This window comes from Podarcis cretensis (genome assembly GCF_951804945.1).
Source record: "Podarcis cretensis genome assembly, chromosome: 6".
Classification (NCBI taxonomy): Eukaryota; Metazoa; Chordata; class Lepidosauria; order Squamata; family Lacertidae; genus Podarcis; species Podarcis cretensis.
In genome coordinates this window covers 48,220,200-48,235,502 of record NC_137175.1, presented here as the reverse complement: position 1 = coordinate 48,235,502, position 15,303 = coordinate 48,220,200, and the positions used below count along the sequence as shown (strand labels likewise).

The window sequence follows — 15,303 nt, the reverse complement described above, 5'->3', positions numbered from 1 at the left end:
AGATGTCTTTGTTGAAGGGGACCACTTACATCCAAATTACACCTTTTCTTAAAATTTTTATTTGCAAATGTATCCAAAATAATAAAATATCATCAGCAGAAGCTGACATTAAGAATGTTTCATTAACTCTAATTTAAATTTATAGATTTATATAGTCAGTCCAAATAGGCACTGAAAAGAGATTAATGAGTATAAGCCATACATTCAAATGCAGAAAGAGCAGTGAGATCTTCAGACCCATGAGATATGCTTTGAAAATGGTAAAACTTTCATAAAGTAATGTTTCTGATGAAGGGGATTTTAGTCACATTGGGAAGTAGTAAATCAGGACAAAATCTATTTGCATAAGAGGCTTGAATGAACTCAGATGCAACAATACTAAGCCTACCCTAGCTGATCACTAAAATCAACAGCAGTCAAATTAAAAACAAGGCCTCAAGGGAGTGTGTGTTCCAGAATTCAGGGGCCACCCCAGAATAAACTCTGCTCCTAGCTGACAACAATCTAATGTCTGAAAGAGATGGCACCTGGAACAGGGCTTCACTGGCAGATTGCAAAAACCCCTTCTCCACCCCCCAAGGTAGGAAGGGGATACACTCTTTAAAACAACAGAAATTTAAGATCTAGCATATTCTCATCAAAGGTTTTTAGTCAAGATACCCAGAGAAGTGGTCTTCACTCCCAAGATATCCCTCCATCTTAACTGGCACTAACTAAGAAGAATCTATAATAGACAAATGACTCCAAAGTTGTTCTATAATTTTATATTCATCTTGCAATGGCCCCCTTCAAAAACAAACAGACTGGGCTAGAGTGTCATTGATTTGAATGAATATAGGATTGTGATAGTCAACAGTTGAAAACCGCTATCAAAATGCATCAGTATTAGCAAGCATTGTGATTTAGGGAACAATGTATTTACAAACTCCACAACAGCATGACGAGAGCGAGATGTTCGGCACAGGAGAAGGCACATGTTAGATTTATAATTGTAAACTGCCACAGTTGCTTAAGTATAAAGAAAAGGAACACATAAACTAGGGTAGCTCTGCATAGCTTGGATAGCAGCATTAAAGTCTTTGCCCTCCTTTTCCCCCTTGGGGAATTCCCTCTAGAGACTGACAAGGAGGTTAGATTCCATGACTCATGAATCCCTTGGGATATAACAGCAACAATTGTGATGGGAATGCCTTCCCATAGTGACTTAATAATGGGGCCACCAACTCATTACATGCCCAGTACTCAAGGGCCAAATTAGAGAACATGACTTGTTGTTGGCATCCGTCTGTCTCAAGAGACAATGGAGTGCACTTCCACGGGTGACGTCAAACCGCTGCATTTTCAGCACCTAAGTGACCTTCCTGGGGTACAAGCCTGGGCAATGCGTATGGAGATCCTGGGCTGCCCAGATTACAAGACTCCACAGAGCAATACGTTTGACACCAGCTTGGCTGGAAGGAGTACAAGGTGCCATCCAACTGTCTTGGGAACTCCACTCCAGATTTGTATAGGGTTTACTCCTTAGCCTTGTCTTCTCCTGACTAAGTCTGTTAATTTCAGTGGGTCTACTGTAAGTAAAACTTAGCAAAATTCCAACAACACAGCAGTGTATGTCATAGCTGTCAACTTACAAATTTGAAAATAAGGGACCAGCAGCCTTGAAAATAAGGGACCTGCAGCCAAAATAAGGGACCTGCAGCCTCACCTGTTCCAGGCACTCCAGTCTTCCTGTCCTCCTGCAATCTGGTCAAACTCATGTTGGTAGCTTTGAGAACACTGTCCAACCAACTTTGTAACCAGAGGTTCAACTGAATAGAATCTGAATTACATGCACCACAAGGCCTACGCAGCCTCAACTTAAAATGGCTTCCTGGCCTGGCTTTGCACTGCAAAGTTTGCAGCAGCACGTGCAACAAAATGGCGTCCAGCATTCAAAAACCCCCTCAGCTTGCATTAACTAGCCACGCACAAGGCATGCAAGCTCCACCCCCCAGTCGTTCTTAGACTTCTTATTAGTTGAGCAACACAGCGAAGCAACACAGTTGGAGCCTCCCTCCTCCCTGGCTGGCAGGGAGGGAGGGAGAGGAGCTGCTTCCTTTGAAATTTAAGGGACATCATTTAAGGGACATTTAAGGGACATCCATCAATAAGGGACAGCAGCGGTACATGGCGCTGGAATAAGGGACTGTCGCTTCAAATAAGGGACACTTGACAGCTATGGTGTATGTTAAGCTATTAAATTTCACTTTCACCATTTTTGGTGCTGCTCCGTTTCTCTCCATCCCACTTTTCTCTTTTTGCAATAGCTCCTGTGATCACCAACTAAACTGAGACCTTGGAGGCTGGTAATCCACAGGAGAGAGCAAAATAACTGGACGGACAAAACAGACTTCTTTCCAGGGCAAAGCAGCACCATGTGGTGATGAGTGCTAAAGGTCTGAGAACCAGGGAAGCTACTCACTTTTTAGTAAGCCGGGGATCCAGTGGAGGATGCTGAGCTCCATAGACAGGTTGAATGCTAAAGGGGAAACAAGAGACTCAAGTGATTTGTGAGCAAGTATTCTAGTCTCAGCAGTGAATGTATCAAGGGCCACATACAAGCAATGTCAATAACTCCCAGGTATCAAAACCACAGGAACAAACACAATCTGCTACCTAGAAAAGCAAAAGCAATGTTGACAACCCACCCTCCTAATTCTTTTCTTGGCATCCCCTTTGGCCAGTCCAAAGAACACACATGAGAAAGATTTCCCATTTCGATAAGCAGCTCTTTGAGAGTTTCCTCTGCCCTCTGGCCCCGGTCAAAATATCTCCATCATTCTTTGCAGACTTAACAGAGGCCAAACCACATGACTACATACAAGCTTAGTGCTTGTTCTTTTCAGCATGGATTATACAACACATGGGGTGAAGAACGGGTCGTAAGGGCTATTGGTCACAAGGACAACTTTACTTGCACAGGTTAGGAAAACTGTACTCCTAACAAACAATTCAGACAACTGAGCTGGGGGGAAAGCTATGTGGAGGGGGCCCCAGGACTTAGCCCTCATTTCACTCATCTTCTAGCTACATGTGCTTCAGAACACAGAAATAGGTAGAGGGCAAGACGTGGGCTACAGGCTATTTAAATAAAACAGTATGTGCACCCACCTCCCCCTTCCATTGGCCTGAGCTATCACAGCAGCCTATTGACTGGCAGGCAATGTACACATCAGTGAATAAAGCTTAAGTTCATTGGTTGGGCTGAAGTTCAAGTTGGATCATTTCTTTTCCCAAAACCGGTTTACCAGGTTTAGTCAACTTCACTGTTTAAATTAGCTATAGATGGAAACAACATCTTGATTTAGAGGCAGAAACACACAAGTGAGCAAGCAGGATGTGGCAATGAGATAAGAAAGTTAAGATAGTGAGGCACCAGCACACTTGCAGAAATAATGTTATTTTTTTTCTTCCCAAGTACGTATTATAAGTCCTTTAGCTGTACTTTTCCCACACATCCAAACTACCCCAGAAAGTTGGTAGAGTTTGACAGGCGGAGAGATGGATGACATTAGAGGGAGAAACAGAGAATTAACTAGCCTGGCAGGATTTAAAGCCAGCTAAGCATTCCAGAGGCCTCGCGGTGGTGAACTGGCTTGGGACAGCACGGTCAATATGAGGTTAGAGAGCATGCGAACAATATAACACAGGGGTGAGCAGAAGATAAATTAGGATCTACTGAGAAATCTGAAGTAGATCAGCAAGGATTTATGACTCCCAATTGTTTAACAATGGGAACAGCAAAATGATTCTGCATTGCACTGCTGAAGGGTGGGGTGGGGGGTAACCACAAGTGGATTTTTGTGTGGAAGGATGGTATTCCAAACAAATTCCTTAGCTCAGAGTTATTTAATCCCAAGTGTATAACTTTTGCACTTAACTCTGGTTGTGAACCTTGGTATTCTAGAAAGCTTGAAGTCTAATGCAACAGCCTCATGAATTATACAGCCTTTATCCCAAACCTGAGGCCAAGATCACCTCTTAGGTCTTACCTCACTTTCTTCAGGGGCACATGCTCCTGAATCATCAAAAGAGGAGAGTTATCGCTCAATCTCATTCAGAGTGGTCAAACAATTGTGCAGTTTCCTCAAGCTTTCAAGTGCCTTCTTAATGAGTGAGGAAGGAAACCTAATCAGAATTGAACACTAAGTATATAGAGAAAGAATGTATTCCAATATAATTAGTGTTAAAAGTATAAGAGTTTGCACATGGGTGGGATGTGAAATCTCTCTTCAAGGCTGATAGCAGATCATCCCAGCTTGGCCCTGTCCAACAATAGCCAGAACCCTCCGCCAACAACAGTTTCCCCAGCAGCCATGTTTCCAAATAATAAAGTGATTGGAGCGGTGCTGAAGAGAAACATACGAGCCTTTCAGGGTCAGACCTATCTAGTCCTGCATTCTGTTCCTGGTGGCCAATCAGATGCCTATGGGAAGCCCAAGGAAGAAGAGGAGGAGTTTGGATTTGATATCCCGCTTTATCACTACCCTAAGGCAGTGTTTCCCAACCTTGTGCCTCCAGCTGTTTTTGAACTACAACTCCCATCATCCCTGACTAGCAAGACCAGTGGCAAGGGATGATGGGAATTGTAGTCCAAAAACAGCTGGAGGCCCAAGGTTGGGAAACACTGCCCTAAGGAATCTCAAAGCGGCTAACATTCTCCATTCCCTTCCTCCCCCACAACAAACACTCTGAGGTGAGTAAGGCTGAGAGACTTCAAAGAAGTGGCACTAGCCCAAGGTCATCCAGCAGCTGCATGTGGAGGAGCGGAGACACAAACCCAGTTCCCCAGATTACGAGTCTATCACTCTTAACCACTACACCACACTGGCTCTCACAGGACAAGAGGGCAAAGATACTCTAGCATTTGTCTTCCAAAACAAGTAGAATATGACGCATGGTCCCTCAGATACAGGACATAAGTTATAGCCGTCACTGACAGACTTATCAAAAGGATGCACAGACCACCATGGTTTAAACTATGGAAGAATTGGGGGGGGGGCTTTTATAAAATCCACACACCTTACCTCTAACTTCATCCATTTTAACCAAATCACACACATCCCCAAACAATGCTAAAAGCAATAAATATGGGAAGCATCCTGCCACACTCCACTGTTGGTTTCTGCTCTCTTCACTGTGCAGCGAAAGGCTTGTCACAAGACAATGTTTACATTCCAGTCCTCGGATTGCTCCCCCTCGCTCTCCATCTCCTCTCCTCCCTGCGCTCCCGCTGAGTCCCTGACATTATTATAAAAATTCTTTTCACTGATCGCGGGGGGGAATTCACTTCTCAGCAGTTTGAAGCTTTTCTGACTGAGAAAGGAATTCAACACGATTTGTCTAGTCCTCGCTCGCCATGGCAGAATGGACTTTGCGAGAGGGCAAATCAAACACTGCTTCAAGGGTTAAAAACCTTGCTGCATGATGCCAATCTTCCAGAGAGTTATTGGGCCGAATCCCTCTCGTGTTTTGTTTACAGTTATAATCGCAGGTTATCTTCAGCAATTGGTTGTACCCCCTATGAGAAGATGTTTGGCAAAAAGCCATACATCAAACAGGATGACTGACTCTAAGACTATTAAGCTCACTAGAAGTGTTGAGTACAATGCCAAGTGGGGGGAGAATGTGGGAATTTTCCAATGTTACCCTGATGACAATGATGAGACTGAGGATAGTCAAAAGCAACTGCAGCAACCCACACCCACTGATGAAAGTTCTGATTCTGAGTCTGAAACTGAATCAGGTGATTCAGAGGATTTCAAGAGTGCGAAAGCCTCTATGCGACCCTCTGAAAGCTCTGATCAAGAATTGGAGGAACCATTGTTCACAATAGGTCACTTTTCTCCCAAGAAAGAAGAGGAGAGTGTTGAAGACCTAAGGCTAATTCGCAGGTCACAAAGAGCCACAAAAGGCAGACCTCCAAAGAGATTTGCTGATGAGTTTGCCAAGATAGCAGTAACAGCTGTTAAAAGCTCCAAGAAGGTATTTGAATCTTCAAGTTTCCAAGAAATCCAGGATTTGGATTCAAAGGAAGCTGAGCCATGGTTAAATGCCATGAAGGCTGAGCTTGATTCCTTGGAAAGGAACAAAACATGGGAACTTGTTCCAGTAGTTCCAGGAATGAAACTGCTTGGAAGCAAATGGGTCTTCAAAGCGAAGACTGATCAAAATGGCAAGGTAGTCAGACACAAAGCCAGATTGGTAGCCAGAGGTTTTGCACAGGTACCAGGTGAAGACTATCACGAGACCTACTCACCCACAGTGAGGTATGAGAGCATTAGGCTTATGCTCAAGCTAGCTGCAGAGAATTTACACATTAGTCACCACGATGTGAATACAGCTTTTCTGTACGGATCTCTAGATGAATCACTTTATATGCTTCCACCTGATGGCGTACAGGTAAAACAGGGATATGTTTGTGCTCTGAAGAAGTCCCTTTATGGTCTCAAACAAAGTGCACGGTGTTGGCACACAAAACTCACTGAAGTATTGTTTTCTCTAGGTTTTCAGCAAGGGAAAGCTGATCCTTGTGTATTTGTCAAAGAGGAGGGGCAAAAGAAACTGTATTGTTTGTTTTATGTTGATGATTTATTATTCTTTTGGAAAGATGTCACAATGTACAATAACGCCCTAGCTCAACTGAAAGAACACTTTGACATGAAAGATCTTGGTGAGGTAAACAACTACCTATCTCTTGAAATACAGAGAGATCAAGATGGTAACATTCTAATACACCAGTCACGGAAAATTGCTGATGTGTTAAACAAACGAAACCTGATGGATGCTAACCCCGTAGACACACTGATGATAACAGGTTATCAGGTAGATGACACTGAAGAAGCATTTTCTGACACTACACTGTACAGAAGTGTGCTAGGCAAGCTAAACTTCATTGCCAGATGTTCTAGACCAGACATTGCTGTTAGCTGTAATTTGCTAAGCAGACAAGTCAACAATCCTACTGTTAAGGATTGGAAAGCTCTGAAACGCATAGCGCGGTATTTGAAAGGCACTATGCATTACAGACTGAGATTTAACAATCAGAAGTCTGGTGGTCTTGAGATATTTGCAGATGCAAGTTTTGGAAGTGACACCACAGACAGGAAAAGTACGTCTGGAGTTTGCTACATGTACAATCAGGGTCTATTTGATTGGTCATGCAAGAAGCAAACAACAGTTAGCTTAAGTACTTGTGAAGCTGAACTGAATGCACTGTCTTATTCACTTAAGGATTGTGAATGGTTGTTACAATTGTGCAAAGACATGAAAATTCCTGTCAAATGTCCAATCCAGGTTTACCAGGACAACAAAGCATGTTTGGCTTTGCTGAATTCTGAAGGTTGTAAGCAAAGCACGAAGCACTTGCAATTGAAGTTGCAACATGCTAGGGAACGTATTCAGAAGGGACTCGTAACGGTGTCCTATATGCCAGGTAATGAAATTCCTGCTGATGTATTGTCCAAGATTGTATCAAAGGATCAACACTGTACCTAAGTGCAGAAGTTGGGTTTGTACTGATATTGTACGAACACGCTGCCCAGTGATGTTCACAGAAAGGGGGAGGATGTTGGTTTCTGCTCTCTTCACTGTGCAGCGAAAGGCTTGTCACAAGACAATGTTTACATTCCAGTCAGAGGTACTGTTGGAGTTTCTCACGGGAAAGGGAGACTGGATGTGACGTACACTGGTTTCCTGTTTTTCACTGTTCTCACAGGTGTTTCTCTCTCTGCTTCAGAGGAGAGAGGATGCTTTTTCTGCTCCGGCAGAGGCAAGATGTTTTTCTGTAATCTACCAGCTTTGAAATGTAAATAAAGCAATATAGAGTATGTGCACGTATTCCTCATCATTCCGCTGTGCACGGGACACTGCAAATTCAACATCCACATCACCCCTTTGTAATTTAAGCACTGCAAACTCCCTGTTCACCAGCTTTGGGGGTGGGCACATTAAGGAGAAATTGTCTCCGGAATATGAAGTCTAGGACTTCTGCTTTCATATTTAGAAAGCCAGCCTTGTGTGTCCTGAAGTTCTCCAGAGAGTTTTCTTGGTATAACAAAGCAAAGATTCTCAGTTGCCGAGTTGCAATAGGCGTAATTAGTTGGTGTTTGCTTTTTAAAGCCTGGTTAATTCTCTTCGCCACCCGGTTTTGAAGTTCACTCCTATCTGAGCGTTTAGCGGCAGTAAGCGCCAGCACGATAAGGAAGCCCATACGGACCCACGCCGATTAACCTATGTAAATGAGGAAGTGACTTCGGCTCCTGGGCAAAGTAGCAACCCAATGCACCTGTCCGCTGAGCAACCTGGCTGGCTCCGAAATACAAACGGCCCCGGGACAAGGGAGGACGGAGGCACCCGCGAGTCTCGTCATTCCCCACGGCGGGTTTAGGAACATGGGAGCCTAGCAAAGCCCATTTGCCCCACGATCGCCAGCCGGCTGGCGATGGGCTTCTGACTGCAGCTGCTGCTGCTTACTAACCGGGCCAGCCGGCGCCGCAGCGGAGAGCAATCGTGGCGCGACCGCAATCCCGAGCTTCACCTCACGGGCATCGGGGGACCCACAGAGGTCCTCTCCCCAATTGCCCTGCTCCCTCTAGATGCGGGGAGGCTGCTAACCGGCTTCAGGAAGGAGAGCCGCAAGCCCCCACGAAGCACCTCCCTGCGATGAATGGCGGCGGGGAAGCACCCGCTGGAACCGGCGCCGCCAACCGGCTCCCGCCTTCCCGGGGCACGGCTGCTTGGTGGGCGCCCACCCCGGAGACTGAGCCTCATGCGGCCGCTCACCTGCCCGGCAGCTTCGCGCTCCGCTTCCAGAACTGCTTGCTGCTTTCCGCGGCCATGGCTGGGGGGCAGAGGCCGAGCACCCCGCCGGCTCCGGGAGGGAGGGGACGAGCCGGAGCGGTGGGGCCCAAAGCCTCCGGCCGAGGCCGCTTCACCGCCTCCCTCCGGGAGCCCCGTTGCCAGGCCTCAGCGCCGACATCTTGGAGTCGGGCGGGCGCGGCCCAGCCATTGGTTGCCTGAGCCACAGTCCCCCTAGCTGGCCAATCCTGAGTCAGATTCCTAAAGCAACGTGAAGCGAGGTGGGGGGGGGGGCGCCGCCAAAGGGAGAGCAGGACCAGGAGCCGCGCGCAACGCGCGAGAGGCGGGGCGATTCACCTAGTGATGCACAGAGGAGGGGGCGGGGGAGGAGGAAGGCTGCGGCGAGGGGGCGGGGGGAGCCACGTGCAGTTTGGTCGAAGCGGGAGGCGGTTTAACTGTCAAAAGTGGCGGTCCTCGCGGAGAAGCGGGAGCGGAAAGCCAGTGAGGGAAACCAAGGCAGGCTGGGGGCTGCCCCCTCTCTCAGGGAGGAAAATAATAAACAACACTTTCAAATCTAGGCAGACTTTAAAAAAAAAAATCATTAATTATTGGGAGACTGATGGTTCGAATCTTCTATTAAAAAGAGGACAATTTTTGCAGAGGCGCTACTTTTATGTGCTTTCTTCAGCAAAGTCACCTTCAGCTCCTACCTGAAACTCCTCAGAAGCCCTCAGATTGCCCTCCCTTTTAATGTAGGTATGCTGTTCTTCACAAGGATAGATTTTAAACTGCACATTGGTGCGAACAGAACACCCATCAGATCAAAATGAGTCCGGCTTATTCAATAGAGAGAGAGAATGCAAGAACTTATTTAACTTTGGCATGTTCATTCCTTTAATGTCGTGGGCACAGTCACGATTTATGTTGCTGATGGGCAACCTGTCATCTGCCTGGCTCTGTCTAGCAGATTCAGAATGAAATGTCTCAATGACAAGTTGTTTTAAATTACTTCCTTTTGCCCCCAAGTGCTCTGAAAAATCTGTCAAATTTTTTTCTACAATTTCTACTTTTAGTTAAGTATTTGTATTTATTTACTTGAGGGGGGAGGCAGCTGTCTAACCACTTGGACAGATAAGGTATCAGCATACAGATATTCCAAGTGTGTTACTCCTTTAATGTTTCTTCACAGGAAGCTTGCTATAAGTGGCATTGTTTTCTGATGCAGCAGTAATCCTTGGAAGAGATAAACAACTGGGGTCACAAGAGATCAAGTGAACAGACTCAAAATGGTGAGAGGAAATGTGCAGTATGATTTACCTTTGGCAGCAGTTAACATCAATGCAAGTACAAGTACAGAGCAAGTACAGAACATACCAAGGCTGTGTACCTGCTCCCTTGTGCTCTTCATGCAGTGCACTTCTACTGCTTGTCAGAGAGGGAAGTGGTGACCACATTGCCACAATTCAGTCATGTGTATTACTTCAATTGGGAAACACATTTTTAGCATTTATCTTCTTCCCCATCAATGCTGCTATTCTATGCTTTGCAACCACAAGCCATTCAAATGTTTTGAACTGTATCTCCCATTAACCTCAAAACATGTACATGGCCACCGGCCTATCCTGTGGCCATAAAATGTGCTTTTAAAAATGAAAAATAAAGGATGATTATACAAGGCCTGTCTGTCACCACACTAGCAATCTGCCACTGGGCACAGTGGGACTGGGCTGGACTGCAGGGCACTGAACCTCAGCCTTGAGACACAGTCCTAGCTGCACCACTGAGAGTGATTGATAGCTGTTCTGTGCAACTGCAACACTATTTTTAAGGACTAATAATAATAATAATAATAATAATAATAATAGCAGCACTGAGGCAGTAACACATAACCAACTATTTAGAAAATAAGGTTCAATGAACTGAACTAAAGAGAGCATCAGTCACCACCAGAGGTGAATAGAATCCTGTCACAGTGTCTGGCACCTTTTCATTTCTTCAGCTGTATTCCTTGTGCTTGTCCCCTTTTTATTTTTCTGCCAGAACTACTTCTTAGAAACAGTAAGATTTCAGTCTGTTAAGAACAATATAGTAATGAAATGCTTAAATAATTAATAATTAATTCCTATTTGACTAATGAATTTCTTAGTGATTTCTCTCCCCCCCCCCTTTTTACCTTTTTTCTTCTCCCTTTCTAACTTTTATTGGTTCAACATTCTTTGCTGATAACTAAATGATAACAGCAAGCTTGCATTAGTTACTTTTCTGGATTTTATAATCATGTGTGCTGAAAAGAAAGCAGAAAATGTACAAATGAGATGGAAGCACATTTTAAGACTGGGGGAAAATGCAGGCTTTCAAAATGGTAAAACAGATTTTAAAATAGAGAAAGTGGCATGCTCAGTACTAGAACAATTAAAACATTTTTTTACTAAAGAATTTGAAGGTGATTATTTTAAAAAGCACAAAACTATTTTAAAAACTATAGAGGAAAATGGATTGCTGTAGAATAACTTTATAACAAATTCGTTGAAGGAAAGAGACAAGGAGATTATCAATAAAACAGTAAGTCTGTCAAATTCAGTAAAACAATTAGAACCTAGATTTACAGAAATAGAGAAGAGAATTAAAAATCACACAGAAGAAACAGGAAAATTAGACCTGACACTTCTAGGAATCTATTGAGGTTGTGACCCGGATACACTCCAGAGTTTGGTATCCCAGGAGTTAATACAGGCAACAGAGATAAATCAAAAGTCAATTTTATTATATCAAAAGGGAATTAGCTGATTGCCTCAGAAAGGAAACAGCACATTTACTAAACATTTTAACAAAATCAATAAACAGCACACCAAGAATAGAATGAGGCTTGGGAAAGTTAAAACCATGCAAGAGGTATTCTTAGAAGCATTCCTAGGAACTCATAGGAAAACTATGATGTGGTCAGGGAAAGAGAGTTGGGGGGTTGTGTTGGCTGAAGAGGTTATGGTTGTACTAGAATGTGGGGGTGGGAGCTGGCTTGAGCTGTTTATTTGCAGGAGGGAAAGGGGGGTCAGAGGAATGATTGCGAAGGGCTTTGGAGGAGTTTTAGGTGAAAATCAGAAGAAAAATGGAAGACTTTGGGACAGTGGCTGAGATTACTGAGCATAGGGAGATCTGAGCTTTTGGGTGAGAAAATTAGGGAGGAAGAAATAGCGTGACAAAGGGAAAAAGGAGAGACTGGTATCCCCAAGAAAGAGAGTCTGATTGCTTTTCAAAGTGTAAGGTAGAAGGGGAGGGAGGTGTTGGACAGCTGATGGGCTTTCTTTCTAAAGTTTAATGCCTTCATTATTTTGTGAGCCTGAGGTTCAGTGTGTTGAAGGCAAGAGTACCTCTTCAGCAACAAAGGGGATAGGGGGAAGAAAAAGTGGGTGCGTGGGGGAGTCCATCAGAAAATTTCTTGACAGTGAGGTGAGATCCCTTTAGTATCCAAAGGATTCCTAGCTAGTAAAGTGAAAAGCATTACCTGTTATGCCTGAGTTAGTCTCAAAAAATTAGCATAGAAACAAATTCTCTCTTCCTGATAGTGAATGGGCAGTGTTTGAAACTCCCATTGTTCTAGGCCATTTTACCATTTTGCAACAGGGAATTCATTATTGTGATCAGTTTCTGAGTTTCTGGGTGCAGTACTGCGTCTGAGATTTCACATTAAAACTGCAGAGTAGAAGGAAAGGACGACCTTTTTCTGCCTCCCCACTTCAGCTAACCGTATTCTCTGAAGACTGGAGAAGACACTCTTAGGAGTATTAGGGGTGGGTGGGCAGGGGAAGGACTAGACCACATAAAAAATGAGCATAATATTTAGCTGCTGTTCATATCATTTTCAGCTTTGTATTCTTGTTATAAAAAAGTGCACCTAGACATTCCATTGTTATGCCCATAATCTAGGTTTAAGGTACCATTTAGCTCCTAGCTTTCATATCTCAATTTCTAACACTGTGAATGGGTGTTAAAAAAAAGAATTATGTAAGCCAGGAAGGCTTGTTTTTAAAAAGTTTGCAAAATGATTTCAAGAAATGCATCTTATTCCTCTGCTCTGGTGAGATGGAGCTTGACATATGTTTTGGACTTTTCAAGCAAAAGCCTCAGACTATTGAAATTTATTGCTTCCTAATTTAAAGAGAGAGTGGGAGGTTTGATAGCTGGGTGCCAATAGCTTAGTTTGATTTGTCTTTTACTTACTTCTGATTTACAAATGATAAAGAATGGCAGAGATTTACACTAAGAGGAAACAATACATATTAGAGGTGCTCTTGCAACTGGGCTGGTTTGGATATGTGAGCCTGACTTTCTGTAAGGAAGACCTCTCCAGGCCGAAATCAAAACTTATATCTGAGTTGCAGGCTATCATAGCAAAGACTGGATATTTTTAGAGGTGCTACATAACACTTGGTGGGATGGTTCTGCCTCTGCAGATATCTATGCACTCTTTTACTGCAAACATGCAATTTCATATGTTGCTGTTCTTGTGCATCCAAGGTCACCTTCATGTGACCTGCTTACTGAGCCTTCATCCTGATTTGTTTGCACAATTTTTGTGAGGCAGTTATAAAACATCCATTGTTCGTTGCACATTCATTCTGATTTCTTTGCTGAAGGTTATACAACATTGTGTTAAGCAACTGCTATTATCCACAAGTTCCCATCACTTTCCTTACAGCAAAAGGGTGAGTGTGTAAGTGGATTTGTTGACAAAGAGTGCATAATGTACTTAAATTGTGTAACAGTATTTCTGGTAAACATTGAATCCCACCCACAAGACAGGACAGTCTGGAAGCAACCTAGGTGTGCATCGATATATTTGCATTCTCTCCTACTCTGATGTTTTGTATTCATCTCTAGTTTGAACATATCTTTAAACTTTCTCAGAGAGTTCTGGAAACATTTTCCATATCCTGCACTACTAATTCAGTTTAATTGCCTTTCAGGGGACTTTGGAAGTGAGAAGATGATGATCATCCTGTTTGCAGGTGGTATCTGTGGTGTAGCTCCAAAAGCAGGATCTCTTCTAGCTGGTGTCTACATGATTCTGACAACCAATATGTACTGATCTTTGAGGCTGGTCACCTAAATCGCTCCCTAACTCTGATACAACTGCATCAGGAAGAAAATTATTCAATTGGACCGATGTGGGTCATCCCATATTACTATTACACTGCAATCGGCTTAGCTGTTATAACTTATCCTATATGTTTCTACTTCCTCTTATCCATCCAGAGGCGAGACACTGTAGGGTTGTTTATCTACATTGTTTGGATCATCTTCTATGATCTAGCCAACATTGTTCTCGTAGTTCTAACAGCAAGGGCAGCTCTTTATTCAATAAGTGACTTGGAATGGTTTGGATTGGCCACCAGAATCCCCACAGACTGCTTTTGGCTTCTCTTTATCATAACATATCTTCTGATGATTATTGAAGGCAGAAGCACAGGGAGGATGTCACTGAAGACAAGGCGGATATCAAGACGTGTGTCAGAGCCTCCCAAGTTTAGGCTGGGTATCAATGCTAGGAGAGTTCAATAAGAGTTGTCAGGTAATTTGTGCAAACTAGCAGGCTTGCAATGCTTGGGACATAGCAAGATGAGTACAGTTCATCAACCTTGTATTGCTGGCCACTGGGAGCTTTAAAAGCCTCTGGTTATTGTTGCCTGCCTGGAACTGCAAGAACAGAGGGATTGTCAAACACTCAGCAGGGCCACAAAACATGGGTTTGTCTTGCCAGAGTTGCAAATCTGGTGTATAAATTCATGCATTCTAAGTGGTGCTGCGTGTGGTTTGACATTTGTTTTGTTTTGTTTTTTTAAATTCTTATTACCTTATTGGATTGACTTGATGTCCTTAATAAACATATATTTCCTCTCCATTGTATTGTATTATTTCCCCCCCCCCCCCCACATACACACAATCTTGTTTTGCATGATTGAGTTATGAAGACATGTGAACTGTATCATCAGAATATTTGGGCAAGGCAATAATTTTCTTTCTAACTCCTATAATCACAATGATATGGCTGTGGAAAACTGGGATCATGAAATTCCGTGGAAAAAGCTGATGTCTCTAACAACATATGTGCCTGGATGTGAAATGTCACAGTGAAGATTATTTATTGCTAGATTATTATTTTTAAAGTAGTGTTTGCTCCCTTTCTTTGGCCAGAATGACACACTGCCTCAAGGTTACTAAATACCGTATTTTTCGCCCTATAGGACGCACTTTTTCCCCTCCAAAAATGAAGAGGAAATCTGTGTGCGTCCTATGGGGTGAATGCAGGCTTTCGCTGAAGCGTGGAGAGCGAGAGGGGTCGGTGCGCACCCACCCCTCTCACTCTCCAGGCTTCAGGAAGCTATCAGCAAGCCTGGGGAGCTCGGGGGAGTTCCCGCAGGGCTCCCTAGGCTGCGGATAGCAGCCCGCTTGCCTGGAGCGCGGGGC

General features: G+C 43.8%; 2 protein-coding genes across 3 annotated transcripts in view; one reads left to right on the top strand and one right to left on the bottom strand.

Annotated features, from left to right (window-relative positions):
* TBC1D22B (TBC1 domain family member 22B) overlaps positions 1 to 9,093 on the bottom strand; it is a 44,220-nt gene extending 35,127 nt beyond the window's left edge. The window contains exons 1-2 of one of the 2 annotated variants that reach the window (XM_079980618.1): positions 8,824 to 9,093; positions 2,462 to 2,518 (exon numbers count right to left, since the gene is read on the bottom strand). In XM_079980618.1, the coding sequence (XP_079836744.1) occupies positions 2,462 to 2,518; positions 8,824 to 8,879 (113 nt within the window). In that variant the 5' untranslated portion in view covers positions 8,880 to 9,093. Of the gene's footprint in view, positions 1 to 2,461; positions 2,519 to 4,031; positions 4,112 to 8,823 lie in introns of those variants that run through there. The other variant, XM_079980617.1, reaches the window with a different exon arrangement.
* Positions 9,094 to 9,244: 151 nt separating this feature from the next.
* TMEM217 (transmembrane protein 217) lies at positions 9,245 to 14,737 on the top strand. The gene is given in 3 exon segments (XM_079980637.1): positions 9,245 to 9,601; positions 13,816 to 13,919; positions 13,922 to 14,737. Coding segments are annotated over 3 exon segments (585 nt in total). The 5' UTR covers positions 9,245 to 9,596; the 3' UTR covers positions 14,398 to 14,737.
* The last annotated feature ends 566 nt before the right edge of the window (positions 14,738 to 15,303 follow it).